Source organism: Solanum verrucosum, unplaced genomic scaffold (assembly GCF_900185275.1).
Source record: "Solanum verrucosum unplaced genomic scaffold, falcon-dt-bn FXZP01000079.1, whole genome shotgun sequence".
NCBI classification, from domain to species: Eukaryota; Viridiplantae; Streptophyta; class Magnoliopsida; order Solanales; family Solanaceae; genus Solanum; species Solanum verrucosum.
The window spans coordinates 2,951,297-2,974,453 of record NW_026020368.1 but is presented as its reverse complement, the minus strand read 5'-3'; the positions used below and the strand labels follow the sequence as shown (position 1 = coordinate 2,974,453).

General features: G+C 31.1%; 1 protein-coding gene across 1 annotated transcript; it reads left to right on the top strand.

The window, feature by feature from the left end:
• The first annotated feature begins 313 nt into the window (after positions 1 to 313).
• On the top strand, positions 314 to 5,124 carry LOC125838216 (uncharacterized). The gene is made up of 6 exons (XM_049517291.1): positions 314 to 565; positions 2,578 to 2,814; positions 3,439 to 3,550; positions 3,637 to 3,811; positions 4,098 to 4,338; positions 4,685 to 5,124. Exons 1-6 carry the CDS (start codon positions 391 to 393, stop codon positions 4,972 to 4,974), a joined length of 1,230 nt encoding a protein of 409 aa, XP_049373248.1. The 5' UTR covers positions 314 to 390; the 3' UTR covers positions 4,975 to 5,124.
• The last annotated feature ends 18,033 nt before the right edge of the window (positions 5,125 to 23,157 follow it).

The window sequence follows — 23,157 nt, the reverse complement described above, 5'->3', positions numbered from 1 at the left end:
TAAATTCAAATTAAATTACAGCCCATAATTTCAATTTTTTACTTTATTATTTCTAATTCCATTTATTTTTTAATTTTCGTTTATCTTTTTATTTATTTTTTAAGTTTTTTCCAATTAATAAAAATATTTCTTTTTTTTAACTTGTTATAACCTGAAATTTTTAATGCTATAGCTTGAAAGTCTAAATCTACTGTTATAACTTAAAATAGTAATATAATATATGTCATATATGAAATTTACACTAAAATGAAGTCCAGTTGAAATTATAAGACATCCCCATTCACGTTTTTCCCCTTTTTTCTTTAATTTTTCAACGAAAGAAGTTCGGATTTGAAGTGAGTACTTTGTGGATCTCTTCAGTGCAACACGCGGAAGGAGAAGAAGTGAGAGATGTCGTGCTTGGCATCGTGCTGTGCGTCATTGACATGCGGACTCTGCACATCGGTAGCCTCAGGTGTCACCAGGAGCTCAGCTAGACTTGCTTATTGTGGCCTATTTGGTGTTTCCTTGATCGTCTCTTGGGTTCTCAGAGAAGTCGCTTCTCCTCTTCTCAAGAATTTCTCATGTAATTATCATATCCTCTTTTTAAACTGTTCCTCTCCACAAAATAGCGTTTAATTGGCTTTTCTTTTCAATACTGTGTTTTTAATTTACCTTTTTGATGGATTGTTTCGAATTTTGAATAGCCCGTTAACGGATCAAGTTTTGGTTTTCTGCCTTCAAAATTTTAGTTACTATTGGAACTCAGTTGGTAGGACATAAGATAAGATGTATCCGACTAAAAGTTGAGTTTAAGATGTCGACTTATATATCTGACTACTGATAGTGAAATTGATTAAGAAGTTAGCATTATAGGAAGACATCACATCAAAGTTCAAATTGAGTAGATTATTGAAATTGAATTCGTGAAATTCGTTAAAATTGTACAAAGAATTAACACAGAGCGCATATTGGAACTTTTTAATGAAATGGATATTGGGTCTAACTCAACCTCAAAAGCTAGCTCATGAGGTGAGGATTGCCCAACACTATATAAGAAGACCTTCCTCATCCCTAATGAACTCGATGTGAAACTCAACAGAACTAATACTTGAAATCAATTGCAATTAGGTTAGGCTATGTCCTTTCACTTTTTAAAGTCCGTCTTCAGTTGTATATAGGCCAGAACCGTATTGATAAAAATTGTTAACATGCTATGATGAAGCTTTATCCTGGTTCTGGAAGTACTTATACAGTTAAGCAGTTTCTTTAGGAGATGATGAACGTATTTGGATAGTCTTTGAACTGCATTAGATTGTACTTCCATTCAGTAAGCAGAATAATAGCCAAAGTTTCCTTGGCATTGATAGGAGTAGAAGAAACCAAGAAACTTTAGATAGAATGAAAATGGGTTACAAAGTCTTTTCCTCTCTTTGTTGTTCATCTCCTAGGCTTCTTTCCTGCCAGAGACCTTTCCAGTTCTGGGAGACTTATTCCTTGCAAACCATAAATTATATCTCTTCTTTACTGATTAGTTAGCATGCCTTACCTGGCTATGAATGTACTACAAACTTTTTTTGGTCGCATACCGCACTATTTGGTGGCGAAGTTGTTTTCATGGTTGCTTCAGTTACTGGTCATTTCAATGCTTTGCTTTTGGCTGATTTCTTCTTGCAATTTTTTTCCTGAATTACCTTTTGACATGCATCCAAGTTCTACCTGATATGGTACTCAATAATATATACTAGTAATATACTTGAGATCTTTCAAAGCAAGAATCTTGCCCTAGTATAGTACTTCTGTTTCCTTGTTCGGTAAATTACACTAGGCTCGGATACTCCATCCAGTTCAGTATAGTCACAAGAAGATCACAGTGCATCCTTTGATATTGGATTACCTAGCAGTACAAAAAAAACCTCAATTTTCTGAAATTACAATACGCCTTCTGAGTTTCATAATTTGGTTATATAGACACTGTTACTGTTTTCTTCAAGTTGCAAAAGATAAATTTAAGTTGCAACAATTGTTTAAAGGTAATGGTAAAATTTTCCCTTAATGATGTGATGTGACAGTTATGAGTTATGATTAAGTACTGATTCTCCAAAAGAATAAACTAAATTGGAAAAGAAATTAGTTAATTAGAAAAGTACTTTTGATTTATTTGTATTTGTTTAATGAGAGTGCATTATCAAATAACCTTGTATTGTGTTTTATAGGTTTGAAAATGCTTGTTGGGAGATATCTTTAGAAACTATAGATCTAAATAAAGAACAGAGGAGTTGACTGTAAATTGTCCTTCTTTTTGTACATATATATGGCTAACAAGGAATGTGTCAAAAATTAAGTTACCCTTATCTCAAAAAAAGGAATGTGTCAAAAATTGCAGTCTCTGTCAGGAAAATGGGACAGAATGATACGAGTGTTTCAGAATGTTTTTCACATCTTTATGGTTCTAAACCTGTGTTGTCTCTAATTGCCCGGTAGTTCAAGTGAAATATCTGTTGAGATTCCCCATACTATTTTTGCTACTTGTTATCTACAGCGATGAAAATAATACTTGTGTATCTTACTAATTGTTTCATATGTTGGTTGGTGTAGGGATAAACACTTCAGACAATTTATCGAAGGAATGGTTTCAAGCACAAGCTGTTCTTCGTGTCAGTTTGGGGAATTTCTTGTTTTTTGGAGTGCTTGCACTTATAATGATTGGTATCAAGGATCAAAATGATAGGCGTGACTCCTGGCATCATGGTGGATGGGTTGCTAAATTGGTGATCTGGGTGTTGCTTGTTGCACTCATGTTTTTCCTCCCGAACGGTGTCATAACAATTTATGGTCAGTTCTATGCCCCTAACCTGAAGTTTTTTCTGATAAGAAAAATTCCCCACTGGCATATGGTTCGAAACTCGATGGATACTAGGCTCACCCCTCTTTCCTTCTTCACTTAAATATCAGGCTTTTATTTGCCGCAGGGTTCGAATCAATGACATGTGCCTAGCCCACACATCACGTGCACAACAAGCAACTTCCCTTACGGAAAAAGCATTGTGCTCTTACCACTATACCAAAGCCCTGCGGGCTTCCTGAAGTTAATTTGCTACTCAACATTTTAATTTTTTTCTCTTTTCTTTGGTATACACCTACATAAAATCAACTGAAATTCAGAAGACTAGGGATTTCAACTCACCCAGGTCTACCAAACTTTAGAAGGATCCTTCTCCAAATTATCAGATGACTTCTCAAGAAAACATAATTTTGTGTAGCAAGTACATGATGAACAGAATATGTTCTAGGGAAAATAACTGGCATGTTTTGACAGGTCACTTTTTCTCCAGTTAACTTCTTCCAATAAGTACACTTTCCTCTAGCTTCTCAGCTCAACCTGTTCTATTTTTTGTAGTGTGTCAAGTATGTATTTATTTAACTTGATCTGTTTGGTCTATTTTTCTGCCTTTGCAGGTTTTCTTTCGAAATTTGGGGCAGGGTTCTTTTTGTTAATCCAAGTAATAATATTATTAGATGCTACACACTCGTGGAATGATTCATGGGTTGCAAAAGATGAGCAGAAGTGGTAGATTCAATTTCTTATCTTTTGTAATTATTTATCCCCAGACCTTGTTTTAACTTTTATTTACTAAATTGACATATCTTTTGCAGGTATGTTGCTCTACTTGTGGTATCTGTGGTGTGCTACATAGCAACATTTGTTTTTTCAGGAATTTTATTTATGTGGTTCAATCCTTCTGGACATGACTGTGGACTGAATGTGTTCTTCATTGTTATGACCATGATTCTTGCTTTTGCATTTGCTGTTATTGCTTTGCACCCAAAGGTAAATGCTCTCTCTGCTGATGCTTTCTTTTATCATGGTTTTTCTGCTCTGTAGGAAAACCTCTATATGATTTTTTTTTAAAATTCTTCATATACATTATGCATTATGAAGCCGATTATCTCTTGCTAACTACATGCACATATATCTATATGCAATGAATACATGAAACATCTCCCTTAGGGTTACCTCCTTTACAATACATCCAGCGAAATCATTTTGGTAGCTAAATTCTGCCTTTTGTATTCTTACTTATGCTAATCATCTTTTCCCCTTTAATTATGTCCAGGTAAATGGAAGCCTATTGCCAGCTTCTGTGATATCTGTTTACTGTGCTTATGTTTGCTATAGTGGTCTCTCTAGTGAGCCTCGAGATTATGTCTGCAATGGGCTCCATAACAAATCAAAGGCAGTAACAACAAGTACCCTTGTTCTTGGAATGCTTACAACTGTTCTCTCAGTCCTATATTCTGCTCTGCGTGCTGGATCTGCAACTACTTTTATGTCTCCACCATCTTCTCCCAGATCAGGTACCAAAACCTTTTGATGCTCTCCTTCCATAGCTCAGTAAATTTCTTCTAGCATGTAATATTTGTCATAGAGTTTGTATGGGCCTATGTGAATTGAGATTGTTAAATTGTTAACTAATTTGTAGAGATAATACTCCTTCAGAATCATAAGAGACACCAGTTGTTTCTATCAAATATCAAAACTCTAATATAAAGCAAAAGTGTATTGGTATATCCCACCTCACGCAAGCTGTTGTATCTGTCCATACATGAGCAATAGTCATCAGAGGGCTCGTCCATAATGCAGCTGCTATCTTGCTAGATTTTCTTCATCTGCATATTGACAAATACCAATCTTCTGTTATAGGTGAGAAGAAATCCCTTCTTGCTTCCGAGGAGCTGGAATCTGGGAAAGGATCACCAGAAGCACGGCCAGTGAGCTACTCCTACACATTCTTCCATCTGATATTTGCTCTGGCTAGCATGTATTCTGCAATGCTTCTTTCTGGGTGGACTAGCAGTTCTGAGAGTTCAGAGCTAATTGATGTCGGCTGGACATCACTTTGGGTTCGCATATGCACTGAATGGGTCACTGCTGGACTGTATGTTTGGTCACTTGTGGCTCCACTGTTCTTCCCTGACCGTGAATTCTATTGATCTGATATAATGATCAATACGTAGTTCTCTCTCTCTGTTAATGTTTGTGTGTCTTCAACTTGTATCAAGCTTGTTATGTAAATATTAAAAATGCTTCTACTGAATGAGTACGATCTAGTTATATTTATCTATTGATAAATGTAATGAAATAGTAGTAATCTGTATCTAGCTTTGCATGTACAGTTCTATGATAATATCTATGTTATTTCAGATTTCAGTTAATTGCTCCTAATTAGCAAAAATAGAAGATCCATTTAAGTGATTACACTTCATACATGTCAATTTTAATTGTTAATTTTCCAACTTTTCCTTATCCTTATAAATAGAGAAAAGATGGTACTTTATTGCTTATTTCCAAATATTTTTAAAAGCCTACAAAATCTTAACATGTTACGCCATAGATCTCAACGACAATAAATCCATGGTAATTCCACGAGAGGATAAAGTGTACGCAAATTTTATTCTTATCATGAAAAAATAGAGAGGTTGATTTCTATAAATCCTTGACACAGAAATAAAAAAAGAGGCAGAAATAACAAGATAATAAGATAATGATGCTAAAGAAACAAAATGTAACAATATAAATTCAAGAATAAGATAGTAAAAGAATAATATTATTACTTTGGAGCGGAAAAGAAACATGTCCAACTATCTACCCCAATTCTTGATCTCCACTGCTACTTGGAGATAAATGCTGATTTATTAAATCTATCAATCAAGTCAACATAAAGTCGTTTTTTTCAGTTTTGGTTTTATTTGGGGCCCGTTTGGCCATGCGATATGATATCATGATGTGAAATCATGATATGGTATCATGATATGGAATCATGAGATGAAATTGAAGGTTTGTTTGGACATGCGATATGAAATTTTTGTGTTGTATATTTTCTCATAAACATAAAAATCCCATAAGTTGTAAAACTATTAAAATAACCCCAATTGTTTATTCAATCTTATCAAATAAACAAAAATTATAAAATCGCATAATAAATGATTACAAAGTTATTTGTTTTTCAGTTAAATAATTGTTTCATCTAACTTTAATTTAATTAAAAAAAATTGAACATAAATTGTACTTGATATGTTCATATCTCTCAACTACTCTTACAAATAACCTATAAAGTAGAAAAAAAAACATACATTAGTGAGTAAATATTAACTTAGAAGTTAAATGCACTAAGATAAAAATTAACAAACATCACTAACTTCTAACTATTTACAAGAAAAATCAATAGTTAAATATTATTGAATAACGAAATTTTAAAAAGTTACCACAGGTTTGAGTCAAAAAAAAATTCTAATAAAATTTAATCAAAAAAATTATAGCTAGTCCACTTGACTAAATATTAATAACTAATTGATCAAATTTTCCTAAGTCCTCAATCAATTGGACTTGATATCCTTCAGTCATGTGAACGAACATTTTGCAAATACTAAGATTAAGAAAGTGCGGCACCGCCAATGAAAATTGTCTTTTATCAATATTATGCTTAGTCATAAGATTAAGACGTTTTTTTTTAATTATGAAAAATAAAAAAAGTATTACTCCCTTTGTTCTCATTTATATTCACCAAATGAATTTCTACTTTATCATTTATATTCACCAAATTTAAAGTGATAATAAATTTTATATTGGTGAGAATAATAAATTTTAAAAAGTAATGATGTGATTATAAATTTTATTTACATATGAAACAAATGGTTAGTAGATATAAATGTGGGGTTGTTTTAACAAAATATAAACTCATGGATCAATTATTGTATTAAAATATCTCAAATCATGATATGAAATCACATGGTGATTTCATATCATGGTTTTTGGAGAATATAATATCACCTCTCATGATATGAAATCATGAGATGAAATCAGCGTAAAATTGCATGTCCAAACGCTGATTTCATCTCACGACATCATATCGTGATATGATATCGCATGGCCAAACGCCTACTTGGTCTTTTCGGTTCTTTTGATTTTTCTAATAATTGTACAGTGATTGAAAAAAATATCAAATATACTTTCACTATCTATGTGATATGCTAGAATTTAAAAATGTTATGAATAGGAATCTTCAGAAAGACTAAAAAGTTCACATGAGTGCAAAATACTTTCATTGAAATATCAACATCCAATATGCTAAATTTATAAGATTAAAGGCTATGGTCAAACTGAATACAAAACAAAATATTTACAAAGTAGATTGTTAACTTCTAATCTGAAATCTATAACAATGTAATTGTATTTTCCAATCTGAATACAAAATAAAATATTTACAAGCCCAAATTTAAAATAATATATCTAAACATTAAAAACTATAAATTAATTTAAAAGTGATCGATTTTTTTTCAATGCAAAACCAATCAAACCATATCACAAGCGAATTTTTTTTCTTCGAATTAATTTGATTCATCGATTCATTTTAGCTAGATGGTTTCGCTACAAAATATTATAGAAATTGCAAACTTTTTAGTAGGTAGTTTTCTTCTTCTTAGTAGGCCTACCTAGTGCGACTGCTAATTAGTTGGTTCACTAAACTTTAAATATCACAAAATTTTCATATTTTGGAAATCATTATTTAAATTTGTACTCAATTTTTTTTTCCCGTTTATGTACTTCGTAAGAACTTTAGACATGCGATATCTAAAAGCTAAAAAAATGGTGAAAGAACTTTGGGAAAAATTGCCTAAAATTTAGGCAAAATGATATATATGGCTTACATATTTTATAAATAGAAAGACTTAAAAGATTTTAAATATGGCTTAAATGGGTGTTTTCAAATTGAGAATTTGTATAAATTCCGACACCAATTTTACAATTTACTCATTTTCATATGAAATAAGTATTAAAAACACTCCTAAACTTGGCGTGAATTATTACTTCAATCCTCCAACTATTGATAGCCTTAAAAGCACGCTCTCTACTTGATTAAGTAATTTAAAACCACCCCTCTTATGCCACATGTCATCCACCTATGCATATGTGGAATTTTTTTGATGATCTAGCGTACAAATAGATATATATAGTTAAAAAAAAAGACATTCAAATAATTAAATGCTAAAATTTAGTAAAGAATAATTTTTAAATAAAAAATTATTATTTTTCTTACCTCACCCCATCCCCTACCCAAGTATCCCAACTCTACCCCCACCCCCACCCCTCACCCCTCAAAACTTTATAAAAGTTTTTTATCCAACACCACCGAGTACCTCGGCTCTCCTCCGCCCTTCCCCTCCAAAAAAGTTACTTTTAAAATAAAATATATTTTTTCATATCCCACCCCTCTCCCCTAAAAAAAAGTTTAAAAGTTTGTTTTTTGGGGTGGGTGAGTAGTGACGTGTGAGGCTAGGGGTACTAGGAAGAGGATGAGGTGGGGTGATAAGAAAAATAATTTTTTAAAAAGAAAAAAAATGAAGTTATTTTATCTTCTTAAATTGCTAAATTGTTAACATTTAGTTATTTACATGTTCTTTAAATATTTTTTCTATTGCATAAATTTATGTGTACGTCACGTCAGTAGAAATTTTTAAATATATGCACATGTGACATAAGATGAACGTTTTTAAATTTACTTAATGGTGTTTTTAAGACTGTCAATAGTTGGGAGACTAAAGTAATAATTCACGTCAAATTTAGGGGTGTTTTCAATACTTACCTCTTTTCATATTAATTGAAAGTTTTTAGTTTTTGAAGGACTTTACCTTCTTTTATTTTCTTCTTCCTTTTCAATGCTTTCACATTAAAAAAAACACAACTTTTATTGTTTATAAATGCTAATATTCCTAAACAAACCAATATTAACAAATAATAAAAATATAAAAGGTGGATTTCTCTTTAGTATTTATTCTAAACAAGAAGAAAAATAGTGATTTATAATTAAGTCCATCAAACATTAATTCTCTTCTTTTCCCATGAGCCAACTCTGATATATTTGTTGACTATTACTTTGTCTACTAGTAAATTTGATTGCGCTTCGCGTGATTATAAAATACCTCATTAATTTAATAAAATATCTTTTAAAATTAGTGAGTGTTAAATTTTATTACAAAGAATCTTAATTTTATTATTAGTACTTAAAATTTTATATTTTTTGCAATTTTAAATCATCTCTGAATATGTTTCTCATATTGGTAAAACTATTCTCTTTTCTTTTTGGATAAGAAAAAATAGTGATTTTTTAGGGTAGAGCCTTTAGTGAGAGTATATATACATGATTTTTTTTTGTCTCTCTCTCTCTCTCTATATATATATATATATATATATATAAGCTTATAATTTTTTAAAAAATAATATATTCATATAAGTATGTACATTTATATAATAAATATAAGTTTTCACAAAAATATATAACTTTTTATTTGTTTTTAAATGTGTATTATTTGTGTTATATAATTTAAGGTGGAGTATTTTTTTTAATATTTAAATTTATTTTGGGTAAAATATAAGGCTAAAGAAAAGGAGATGTATCTTAATTTTATGCAAGTTTCTTAGGAGAAAAATAAATTAGAAACATTTTCGTTTTCATATTTTATCCATTCATTATAAGTATACATATTTTTATTTTTATCTCTACCATTTATTGTAGTAATATTTGTTTTATACGTTTTTATCGTTTTTTAAAAAAATTTCTCTTTTCCTTCCTCTATTCTATTTATGAATAATTCTTGGTTGTAAAAAATACAAAATTAGAGTACAATATATATTTATCCTTGTCAATTCTTTTACTATCTTTTTTTTTTAATTTTAATTTTAGAAAGAACAAATCTTTAAGGAAATCATAAATGGTTCTTCATATCATAGGAAACATCATTAAAAAATTTATATTTCAATTTTTAATGTATATATAATCTTTATTAATAGTAGCGTTAGAGCCTTGATTAGTAATTAGCATATTACTGACAAAGTTACAATAACTAATTTGTGTATAATGAAGGTATAAACTTGCGAAAATCCAAAAATTATAAAAATTCAAATTTAAGAAATTACATAGAAAGAACACAATGCACATACCTTTCTTATAACCTTAATCATAAGAAAATACATGAAAAAAAATAATAAATCAATGCACAATTTCTTAGCTCTTGTCTACATTTTCTCTAGCTAACTACATAAACATCCGAGAGTCTTTTTCAGAGAGTTATGCTTAAGCATGAATTTGATACTATAATAGTGACATAAGGAAACACTACTTCAAATATGAAATAAAAAGGATAATCTTGACGAAGGGTTTCATGAAATACAAAATTATGAATTTATACTATTAAAGATGGATGAATCTTTAAAGAAAACATAAATAATTCACCGTACAATAGTATTCTTGAACCTTGGTTAGTAGTTAGTATTATTCCCCACAAAGTTACAATAACTAATTGGCATCTAAATAAAAATACATGCTTACAATGATAATTTTTTTTTTACTAAATTCCAAACTAAAGAAGTTAGATGGAGAGAACACAAACACACACATCGTTCTTTGAACCATAATCATAAGAAAATAGATGAAATTAAGAATACAAAATTAGTGCACAATTTTTTGAGCTCTTATCCGACACCTCCTTTGACAAACTAATCAACATCCAAGAGACTTCTTCATTGTGTTAGGCTAAAACATGAATTTGATAGTATAATAATATTATACAAAAACAATGAAATACAAAGAATAATTTTGAGTTAGGATTTCATGAAACATAAAATTGTGAATTTATATAGACACAAAATGAAGAAATATATCATGAGGTATCTTAAATTATATAATTTAATAGTTGGGGGTTATGAATGTGAAAACTTAAAAATCATGGAGTTAATGATATTCTTAAGAGAGGAAGTTTAATAGATATAAGTTATGGAGATGATACATTAAAAATAAATAAAGGGGAAAAATGAAGAAGATAAAAGAAATAACTTTATACTATATAAAGATTTCTTACATTGAATAAATAAAAATATAACAAAAAAATTGAAGTGATTTAAGAAAATAATACGATAAATAACATAAACAAAATAAAGAAAAAAAATGAATTAAGGAAATGATATAAATACTATAAATAAAGCGTACAAGACGAAATTAAGAAATCTATTATAAAAAAGGGAAGAGTAACGTAATGAAACAAAATAAATATGGCGACTTCCAACATTCTGTAAATCTCCATTTTAGGTAAAGATAGGAGGAATTGACATTGCCTTAATGACGATAGAAATTAAAAATGACACTTTAATGTTTGGTAGAATATTGAAGTAAAATTTTATGTCTTTTAAAATTAAAAAATGACAAAAAAACACACAAAAAAAGATAAATACGATTCAAGTCCTTAGAGAGCGTCACGTCACCGTTTTCATATTCAGCTCTATTATTATATATAGATTGGTAAAATGAAAAATATTACTTCAATCTAAATTATGACTTTGTATGGATAGAGAATAATTAAAATAATTATTATATGTTTACTGCTGTAAATATTTTTTTCTATTTTATAATTAATCAATTCTACAATTAATGTTGAGACAAATTAATGTTATTTTCAGTTTAAGTCATAATTAATTGAGATAATATCACTTATAAGTAACACAACTATAGCTTATCCAGAATTAATAAAGAATTATGTTTCTCTTGATAATTACTACAATCTAGTGATAATTAAAGAATTATAAATTCATAAGTCAAAATGTATTAAATACAAAAAAAAAATGATAATAAATTCTTTGATTATTTAAAGGAGTTTCCTGGATCAATTTCAAGAGAACATATTCCTCTTCTAAAGTTTGTCTACTTAGAGAGAAAACATATTTTTTTCTTTCGGAGTGTTACAAAAGATGAGTTATATATAGGCAACAAATCGGGGAAATGAAATCATTAGATTATACATTTTAGTAGCAAAATTGTCACTCAATACAAAAATAGAATAAATATAAAGCAAAGAGGGAGTTATACCACGAGTAGCCTATAAATTCTCTTCATATTTTTTAAAATTATAGTGCATAATTGGTATTTTTTATATCAATTCTTACTTTAGAGAAAATTTTGGTCATTCATACATCAAATATAAATAATGCAAATTTGTCTTCTCCTTCATTTTTAATACATTCTCGTGTATTACTTCGATGCGCTTTATGCAATGGAGCGTTTCGTACTCATATGGAATTCAGGAATCATGTACGAACTACTCACCCATCAGCGCCTGAGCGAAATATCATCCTACATTCTCATGTATATGCATCTAGTGTTTTCTTGACGGAAGATTTGTCATCGGCTCAACATGTGGCCCCATAACATGTAAGTTTACAAAATGTTATCCTACCTTCTCCAATATATGCATCTGGAACAATTTATCAAGAAAATCCGTCATCATCTCAACATGCGGCCCAAGCACATGCGAATTCGCAAAATGCTGCATCCTGCATTTTCCTATATTTGCATCAAACAATATTTTTCCAGAAAATATGTCATCAACTCAACCTTCGACCCTACAACATGTGAGTTCACGAAGAAATGATGGTGTGGTTATCTTGTCATTATCATCATCGAATTATAACCATTCGATAAGAAATGACAGAACATCAACAATTGATAGACAACACATGACAAAAAGAAACAGTGTTGTATCGATAAGCAGGGGTAGAGCACCGCCAATAAATATGGTACAAATGGAAAGAAGAAACAGATTTGGAGGTTCAAATTCAACATTTAGAAATTCAAATTAGACTATTGTTCATGGTACAAAACAATTGATAAATCAATTGGATGTTCCTATTTCATCAAATGCAGATGAACTAGTTAACTTAGTTGAAGAACAAAATGATTTGGACTTAAACTTGAGGCTTTAACTGTCACGCCCCGAGCCTACACCCTGGACGGGACTGGCACTCGAAGACCATTGCTGGCCTCGAACCCTTGGCCTGACTTACTGACTCAGCGGAAGACTCTAAACATGCTTACTATGATCAAAGTGAACTTACTCAAATAATTTTAGTGAAATAACTTAGAATGTTTAATAGTCAACATTCAACTTGGCCAAAATGGCAGCTCAAGTGTCAACATATGAAATAATAATGTAAAGATATCTGACTACTAACTGTCTATGACGCCTCTAAAACAAAGAGGGATGTCGGGACAAGACCTCCTATCATCCTAACATCTGAAAGACTAGAAAGCAAATAAAGGAGTCCTCCGGAATGCAATGAGGCTCACCCACAGACTCTAAGTGCTCAAGCTGGATCAACGAGGCGCTGGATGCTGATCCTGGTTACCTGCGTCTGCATCATAAAACGATGCAGGCCAACTGGCATCAGTACATTGAATGTACGAGTATGCGAGTTGGAATGCTAAATAAGATATAGGCTTGAAAGGATTCTGAAAGGAAACACTTACCTGACTCTTCTCAACTTCTGAATAACTTAACTCAAATATAAAGAAATGAAACACATGCAATATTTATAAAAAACTTATAAGACAGTTGCAACCAACTTAGTTCGTCGAAAATAAACAATAACAACTCAACTTTACTCATATAAGAAAATAATATGGTTTTCTGTGGGAGATTCTCTAACCGACAACCATCACTATGAGCCTAAGTGGTGATACAACGTCTTGCCCACACTGCCAGAACTGTCCTATACTTTGCCTTCATATAGAATGCTTAACTTAGTGGATCCACTAGCTTAACTTATGTGATCATCTAAAAAGTATGACCCATTAATACCCATGATGACTACATGGTTTATGAAGACTTGAGTTAATATGAACTCGCATCCCCATATCGGTGCTCAATACTACTCCCAAAAATATACTTAGCTCATATGTTTTAAAATAACTTCTTTCTTTGGATTGAGATAATTACTCAAAACTTTAGCTTAAAAGCTCTCTTGGAATCGGTGTTCCCTTTTCTTGCTCAAATGTGAAAACAGTTATAAACTCTTAGGGAATACTTAGTTCCCTTATAGCTTCTTTGAGAAATGAACTCAACTCTTGTGTCTTAGCTTAACTTGAAACTTTTAGTCTTAAAACAAAGTTAAAACATTTGTAAAAGACCCTTAAAACTTTGATGACTTCACTTGACTTGACTCTTAACTTTCCTTGAATTGAATTATGAACTCAAAGATTATGATTTGTGATAGGAAATGTCTCTTGATGTTTAGGAATGATTCATAAACTTGAGAAAAGTTACGAAATCACCGTCTTGAAACAAGTCCGTGACGCGGATGTGTTTTAAATAATTACTCGCGCAATTAAATTTTGAGACAGAGGAGTCCGCGTCCTCTCCACGACGCAGAGCAGATTTTAGTTCACTGGGGAACAAGTTCGCGACGCGGACTTGTTTCATGAACCTTACTCGACTTTTTCCTTCTTCGTTTTTCAGCCTCAAACCACCTAAATTCGATTATCTTCCTAAAATTCGTTTTAAATCCCAATGCCCAACATGTATACTCAAGAAACTAACTCAAAGAAGCCCTAAACTCAATGTAAGGATCTCATAAACTTCTCAATTCGTCCTACTTCGCTAACAACATTCGAATTCAAGAATATTTGTCAAGAACATCAATTTTCCAACTCTTCTAGGACGAATCTCACTGAATTAAACATGCTTGGCGCGTGGGTGGATGAACCTAACGCTATGAGAGACTCACATACCTTGTAGGATCAATTCCTTGGCGAATCCACAACCAAAATCGATTGTTCTTGGCGAATCTTGTTTTTCCTCTTCTCCTTTCTCTTGCATTCTTTCTCCAAAAGCCCTAACTCTATTTTTCAAAAGCGTAAACTGAACTAACTCAGTTTTGACCCCACTTAATTTACCAAAACGGATTTAATTAATTGGGTAAGGAAAAGACCAAACTACCCTTCAAAAATCCAGATTGGACATTTCCTAATTCGAACAGCCCCACTTCCAAAGGGCATAACTCACTCATACCAACTCATAATCGTGTAAACTTAGCGGCGTTGGAAAGATAATTCCAAGAGCTTTCCAACCATATCTAGAACTACACCTAACTCATCCTGAGCTAGGAGTTATGTGGTCATTTGAAGTTGACCAAAAACTCACTTTAACTTGCTTAAAATTTTCCAGATTTCCTTATACTTTCCAAAAATAACTATTTCCAGATTTTAAACTTCCTTCTTGTTCTTTCTAGTTGCGAGATGTTACAATAACTAGTGCAAAATTTATGTGGATCTTCTTTGTAAGGGAGTGTCAAAAAATGCGCTAAGTTTGAAAATTTTATTTTATTTTCCGTATGTTTGTTTGATAGAAGGGTATTTAAAAGTGTGAGTATGTTGTTTTATTTTATTCTATTGTTGGTCAGTCATGGTGGTGGTCTAAAATCATATTATGATTGGAGTCTATTATTTTCTTCATCAAATATTTGTGTTGATTTAAATTATCTAAATCGATCGTTTGTTTAAATATAAATAATTGCATATGTTATTACTGAGCAAATGTATCAACTTAGCCATGAAATTATATATGACACGTCACAGGCTCTTTTCACTTTGTTATTTTAAATAAATTGCCCTACCCCCACTAAAAAAAAAATTATTGTGTAAAAAATTAACAAATCTTAATTTGTTTTTCTCATTATTTTTTTCTAAAATCTAATTAAAGTCGAAGATAGTTAACTTAGTAGGATTCAATCTGTGCATCAGTCTTCAACAATAAAGTCATAATTAGATTTCAAAATGAGAGCAGACTGTTTTAATTCATTAACGGAACTAAAATTATTCTCAGTAGAATCAAAGTTTGTTATAATGATCATTCATTATATCAAAAATTTATTACAATGACATGATTTTTTCTCTATAATCAATTATTCATGTTATATTTATTTCTCTGGACATCATTTTTCTTTTTTGTTCCCCTTTTTATGTTTGCGCATGGAAGTTGATTTTTAACTCTATTATCGTAAATGCATGTCAGGTTTGTGTTTTAAGCGTATCTTTGATTTTTCATTGTAGCTCCCAGCGAAATTAACGATTTGAAACAACACAAAAATTAAAACAAAACAGGATAGGGATATTATCTTGCTCTCCTCACTATAGCATCATGCATGTATGCCATTTTAGCAACTCCCGCTATGGAGAAAAAATCCCGCCATAGTGGGATCACAGTAGCAAATCGGCCTCGCCATGGCGATCCCGATGATGGTAGCACAGAAATTGCAAATTTCTGCAACTTCCTCTCATTTCACATTCTCAATTATCAAAGATAACCCTTGAAATCACATTATGATCTTAAATATAACCTCACCCAACAATGTATAATTAAAAACTTCACACCACTTAACATAAAACCAGTCATGAATCACACCAGAAAACTGTTCATCATATCACATTCCCGCTATCATACCAAAATAGCCTTCATGATTCTCAACCACTCCTGACTGTCCTGAAATTGAAGTTTTTCCACCGTCATAATTTATTTTGTCTCATTACCAATGGAAAGCACATATCCAAAATTTCAATTAAGCTTCATAGCAATTTTATAACTTTCTGCACATAATCAATCTATGACCTTTTTCATATTACAGTTTCACAATCATACAAACAATTACACTTCACACATTAATAGTTAGTCAGGCAATACAATGCACATAACTACAATTTCAAGCTTTACCACTAAATCAAATCATGATTATTACCTTTTATCGGCATTATGGATGATCATTAGCTAATCATTCATGCATTTACATAGCTTGTAAGATCAGCTGCCAATTGAAACCTTTTCGATTCCAATTTTCCTTGGTTATGTTGTTTCAATCGTATACAACAATATTCAATTACTCCATCGAGATACCGATTAGAATCAACCTACAAGCAAGCAACAAACCACACGAAAAGAATGAAGGAAGTGGAACAAATGTTAGATTCTCGAAGATTAGATGTGGATGGTAGACTTGGTAAAATAGTCTCGACTTATTTACAGAATTTGAGTTCGATCGCTAGGCCATTATCATATTCTATTTTGTCTTTATTTGACCCTAAGAATGGATTAGATCGAAATGACTTTCTTGTTGAAGCCCTTTGTATTGATTTATCTACATGACTTTATTCGACATTTCGACATTTGCACTGAGAGACCAGTAACCTAAGCTCTGATATCAAATTGTCATGATCCAAACTCCACGACCGTGCAAACACCTACTCTTACACCTAAATAAGAGAATTCTTACCACCCGATTTAAACCGACAATATTCATATTACTTGCAAAATGCTCTGCGACTTTTGTGTGGGACTTAGTTCTGTTAGGCTTATGTCTTAAGAGCCCAACTATGCTCCCTAAATACACTTAAACTCTCAATGGTCATTGCCCATTCAATAATTTCTACTAAGATTTGTCAATTATTCTGTTTGGTCGGTTATTTTATAAAATTTATACCATATTAATTTTTGTTTTATTTTTATTTTGTAAAACTAAAAGTGGACTTTTTGAAACCATCTCAATGTTCTTGGTTTCTTTTTGGTATCGCTTCAGTTTGATTAATATTCAATACTTTTTGAAATATATAATATGAGAGTCATAAGTAGAAGTTATAACACATATGCATTGGTTTTTGGCAAAAAAAGTCTATACCTTTTTATGGTTTAAAAGGTGATAAATAAAAAAAAGCATGAAAAAACGGTTAGAAAAAAGATCCATTTCACTATGCTATAATAATGTAAATCAAATTAAGCAAAGATAAGAAATCTAAATCACACAAGAATAAAGGTATCAATCAAGATGAGACTCAAGAACTCAATTTGATTAAGCAGCCAATAAGAGAAATCTAAATTGTACGAGAAAAAACTTATACTATACCTTTCAGCTTGCTACTCAAGATCGTTGGAATACCTTGTGGTTCCATAATATTTTTAAAGAAATTTTGTTTTTTTAGTTATTTAAAAGTTATAAAAAATAGTTAATTTGTACCTCTTGATTACTTCAACTCTATTACATTGTTGATATATAAAGCATGCTATATAATTTTTTTATGAGTCTATTAATCGTTCTTAAAATTTTAATGCATTTTCTATATTTTCATTAAAATTCTAAAATTTAACTAAATTTCAAAAAAGTGATAGAGACCAAGAATATGAAGTTGGATTTGACCTTGGAGCTCCAGAGAATACTCAAAATTGATGCGGGTCCTTAACCCGTTGTTGTATACTTATTGCTATACTTGTTTATTTTAATTTGGTATTTGGTTAAAGGACAATTCGATGTACTAAGTTCTTGTTATGTCTGAGTTTCGAAGAAAAACCGGACCACAAGGATCTAGCAACAGTAGTAACAATAACCTCTTTCGAAAATGCAAGTTGATAAATGTTTTGTTGCTATTTGATTGGTTTGGTTTAAATGAATCTTGGTTATGTTTCTATAAGATGTATGCTTTTTTCAAAATAAAAACTTTTCTTTTATCTTCTAGTATTTAAAGTAATTTGTTTTTACACATATGCCTTGCACGTGTATTACCTATCAATTTTTTATATATATATTTGATATTTGGGAAATTTAGTGCAAATGATATCTAAACATATAATTTTAGGTGTATAATTTTTCTTTTGAAAAATAATTCTAGTTATTTATGTCAAAAGTAACTAGTTTATATGCATGTGTGTCACCTATATATTTATCAAATATCACAAAAATAATGAACTTTTGATAGATAGTATATTTTTTTTTAAAAGGAAAAGGCTCAAATATGACATCGAACTTTGAGAAAAGACCCATTTATGTCATCAGTTACAAGTTTGGCTCATCCATATCATTTCCATTTGAGAAAAAAGGTTCATCCATGCTATTATTTGTATACTTGAAATATTTTCAAAATCATTTTTTACACGTGGTCAATTATGATTCGGTTACGTATTAATTAAATCATTTTTAAAAAGGAAAAAGACTCATCTATGTTATTCGTTAAAAGTTCGGGTCATCTATGTCATTTCAGTTAACAAATAATGGCATGGATGAGTCTTTTTATCAAACAAAAATGACATAGATGAGCCAAACTTTTAGCGAATGACATAAATGAGTCTTTTCTCAAAATTCAATGACATATTTGATCCTTTTCCCTTATAAAAATTCCACTTATTTTTCTTTTAAATAATTAATAATTACATTATCATATAAGTAATTTTTGAATTAAGTAGAATCCATTCTATTCGGTACAGGAAAACAACAATGATCAGATTGTTGTAAATCACTAATGAAACAAAAAATCATAAAGCGTATTTAATTTGAAGCTTAAATTCGTAAGTTCGTCATATTAAATATAAATGACCAAGAGAAGAGTTCTATATAGTTATTTAAGGAGGGCGCGCTTCATTGACATAGAGAGGGAACGTAATTTTTTGTATAGTCCGTCGTCCTAGAGAAAAAATAAAATATTTTCTTAAAGTTTTTGACTTAAAAGAGAAAACATAAAAAAATATTCTGAAGTTATTAAATATATAGATAACGAATTAGGAAATAAAATAACTACGTTTCCAGTTTAATTTGTTAGCAAAGTCGTCACTCAATGCAATATTTTTATGAACTTACCATTGCAAAAATGAAAGACACATAAAAGAATTAGGGGAGGTTATACCATAAGCACCTATAAATTCTCTTCATTTTTTGAGAGTTATATTGCATAGTTGATACTTCTTTCTACCATTTCTTACTTTAGAGAAATTTTTTTTATCATTTATACTTTAAATATGCATAATGCAAATTTGTTTCCGTCATTTTTAATAAATTCCCTTGTACTAATTCGTTTCCCTTCAAGCACTCATTTGAAATTCATGAATATGTACAAATCAATCCATTATCATCTGGGCAAAATTTCATCCTACATATATTCATGTTTATGCCTTCGGTACCTGTTTTTGTTAACTACGTCTTTAAATCAAGAAGGTTCAGAGCACCACCAATCGATAGACAACAAATGGCAAGAAGAAGCGTAGTTATAGCGATAAGAAGGGCAAAAACACCAATAATGGATAGGCAACAAACGAAAAGAAAAATGGAATTGGAGATTCAAGTACAAATGAGATTATTGTTGACTGTATCAATGAAAAGATGATACGAATTTGACATGTGCATCACCTGTCATGTTTTTTTTTTTTGATATATTTTGTAAGTTTGGTTTAAATGAGTTTTAAATATGTTATTCTAATGTATATGTTTCCCTATTATTAAAAGGTATTCCTCTTATATTTAAAGTGACTCAATGCACATATTTTGTGCGTGTATCACCTATATATTAATTATAACTATTTTTTATGTATATGTTCCACACATATATCACCTATTACTTTTTGTATATTTGGTAATAATAAGTTTAATTTAAATGAGCTTTAAATATGTTGATACATGATATATGTATTTCTATTATAAAAATTTATGTTCTTTTGATGTTTAGATAACTAGTGCACGTGTTATGAATTTAATTTGAATTTTTTTTCGACATCATTATTTAATTTGTACTCAATTTTTAAATTTTTTTTCACATTAATTTATTTTATAATAACTTTAGACATGCGATATCTGAAAGCCAAATAAATATGGTGAATGAACTTTGGGCAATACGTATTAAATAAAGATAAATGACAACAATTTTTTTTGTTATAGAAGGGGTGCACTTGATCAATTTCAAGAGAAAACATATTCTTCTTCTAAAATTTGTGACTTAGAGAGAAAAATAAATATTTTTTTTCGAAGTGTGTTGCAACAAATGTGTTAAATATAGGAAACAAATTACGAAAAAAGAAATTATTACTTTACAAAGTTATAGTGCATAATTGGTACCCCCTCCCCCCCCCCCCCCCCCCCGACAATTTTTAATTTGGAGAATTTATTTGTCATTCATACTTCACTTCAAAAATGAATAATGCAAGTTTTTCTTCTCTTTCATTTTTATTACCTTTTCATTTATTACTTCGATGTCTTTTGTGCTATGGAGTGTTTTATACTCATATGGAATTCATTAATCTTGTACGAACTACTCTTTCATTATTGTTCGAGAAAAAAATCATCATACATTCGCACGTATATGCATCCAATACTTTTTTATTGAAAATCTACCATCAGCTTAACTTGCGGACTCACAACATGTGAGTTTACAAAAATGCTATTTTACGCTCTCTAGTATATGCATCTAAATTGTTTTTACAAGGAAATCATCTCAACATGCGAGTTCACAAAATGTCATCCTGCGTTCTCCTATATGTACATCTAATATATGTTTTTCAGAAAATTCTCTATCAACTCAACCTTTGGCCTCACAAATGCGAGTTCGCGAAAAAATGATTGTGTGGTTATCTAGCCAACATTATTGTTGAATCATAACCACCCGATAAGAAATGACAAAGCACTACTAACCGATTGACAATAAATGGCTAGAAGAAAGAGTGATGTAGCGATAAGCAGGGGGTGTAACACCCCGTAACTAGAAAGAAGTTAAAAAGTGGAAATAGTCATTTTTGGAAAGAATATAAAAATCTGGAAAATTTGTTAAGTATGTTAAGTTGGATTTTTAGTCAACTTCAAACGACCAAAACTCCTAGCTCAGGATGATTTATGTGTGTTTCCAGATATCATAGGAAATATATTGTAATAATCTTTCCAACGCCTCTGAGTTTGCGTGATTCCGAGTTCGTATGAGTGAGATATGACCATTTGAAGTTGGGCTGTTCAAATAAGGAGAGTCTAAAACCGGATTTTGGAAGGGTATTTTAGTCTTTTCCTTACCCAATTATTTTAATCCATTTTTAGGAGTTTAATTGGGTTCAAATCAGAATTTGGTCAGTTTAGAAAATTGGAAATCTATGCTAAGGCTTGGAGAAAGGAGAAAAGAGGAGAAAGAAGGAGAAAAGGCAAGATTCATCAAGAACGTTCAAGTTTGATTGTGGATTTCACCAAGGATTCAATCTACGAGGTATGTCAGATAACATAGCATTGAGTTAGTTCACCCACACACCAAACATGTTTAATTCAGCGTGTTTTTCGTCCAAAAAGATTGAGAATTTGATGTTCTTGAGTTGTGTTCTTGAATTGTTTTCATTTTTGAACTTATATGGAATTGATGGGTTTTCTTGAGATGTTTTAGCAATGTTAAGAGTTGTTTCGAGTTAGATTCTAGGGTACATGTTTTGGGTATCTAAATCTAAGAAGATATTGAGAAAAAGAATTGGGTTTAATCGAATTAAGGTATGAAATCGAGAAGAAAAATTCGTCAGATTCACCTGGGGAGGGTCTAGTGCGGTGCGCCCCATCTGCGCCAGAGAGGCTAGGGAGGCTCGCCTGCAGTGAGCCAGAAACGAGCCCCAGTGACTTAGGGGTTGGCGCGGCGCACCAGGTACGCGCCCAGGTCATTTGCCCCCACTCGTTTTTCGTCATTTATCCTGTTTAAGTCCTTTTAAAGTGTACACTTCCTATTGATTCTAACCACTCTAAATGACTTCTAAATATCTAGAAATCATCCAGAAACACGAATCATAACCTTGAATCCATAAATTCAAATTCAAGGAAAGCTAAGAGTCAAGTCTAGGAAGTTCTTAGAGTCCCTTTCAAGAAGTCTTTTGCAAATGCTTTTAACTTTGTTTTAAGACTTAAAGTACAAGTTGAGTAAAGAGTAAGAAGTAAATATTGAAGTTCATTTCTTCAAAAGTATATGAGGACTATGTATTCCCAAAGAGTTTAAAATATTTTCACATTTAAACAGGAAAAGGAAACTTTGATTTCCAAAGAGCCTTTGAGCTAGTTTTCAGAAAAGAGTAAACGCTTTCACAATTAAGCAAGAGAGGAAACTTTGATTTCCAAGATAGCCTTTGGGCTAAGTTTTTGAGCAATTATCTCAAATCACAGAAAGAAGTATGTATTAAACATAAGAGCTAGTATCATATTTTGGGAGTAGTATTGAGCACCGATATGAGGGAGAGTTCAGACAACTCACAGTCCCCATAAACCATGTAGCCCTCATGGGTAGAAAAGGGTCATACTTTTTAGATGATTCCTTAGTGATTTTAGCATAGACTAGTTGATCCACTTAGTAGTTCAGGTTTTATACCCTCGACAAGTATAGGACTCCCCTGGCAGCGTGAGGCATATCACAATAGCTCTTAAGTGATGGTTATCGGTTAGAGAAACTCCCACAGAAGTAATTGTATTCTTATATACACAATTTAATTGTATTTTTACATACATTTCAGAGTTATATTTGTATTTTTGCATACATACAG

Excerpts from the sequence above, each read along its gene's own strand:
- LOC125838216 (XM_049517291.1), top strand. The coding sequence starts at position 391 with ATGTCGTGCTTGGCATCGTGCTGTGCGTCATTGACATGCGGACTCTGC. Across the intron at positions 566-2,577 it reads TCTTCTCAAGAATTTCTCAT|GGATAAACACTTCAGACAAT; the intron begins GTAATTATCATA and ends TGGTTGGTGTAG. Across the intron at positions 3,812-4,097 it reads TTATTGCTTTGCACCCAAAG|GTAAATGGAAGCCTATTGCC; the intron begins GTAAATGCTCTC and ends AATTATGTCCAG.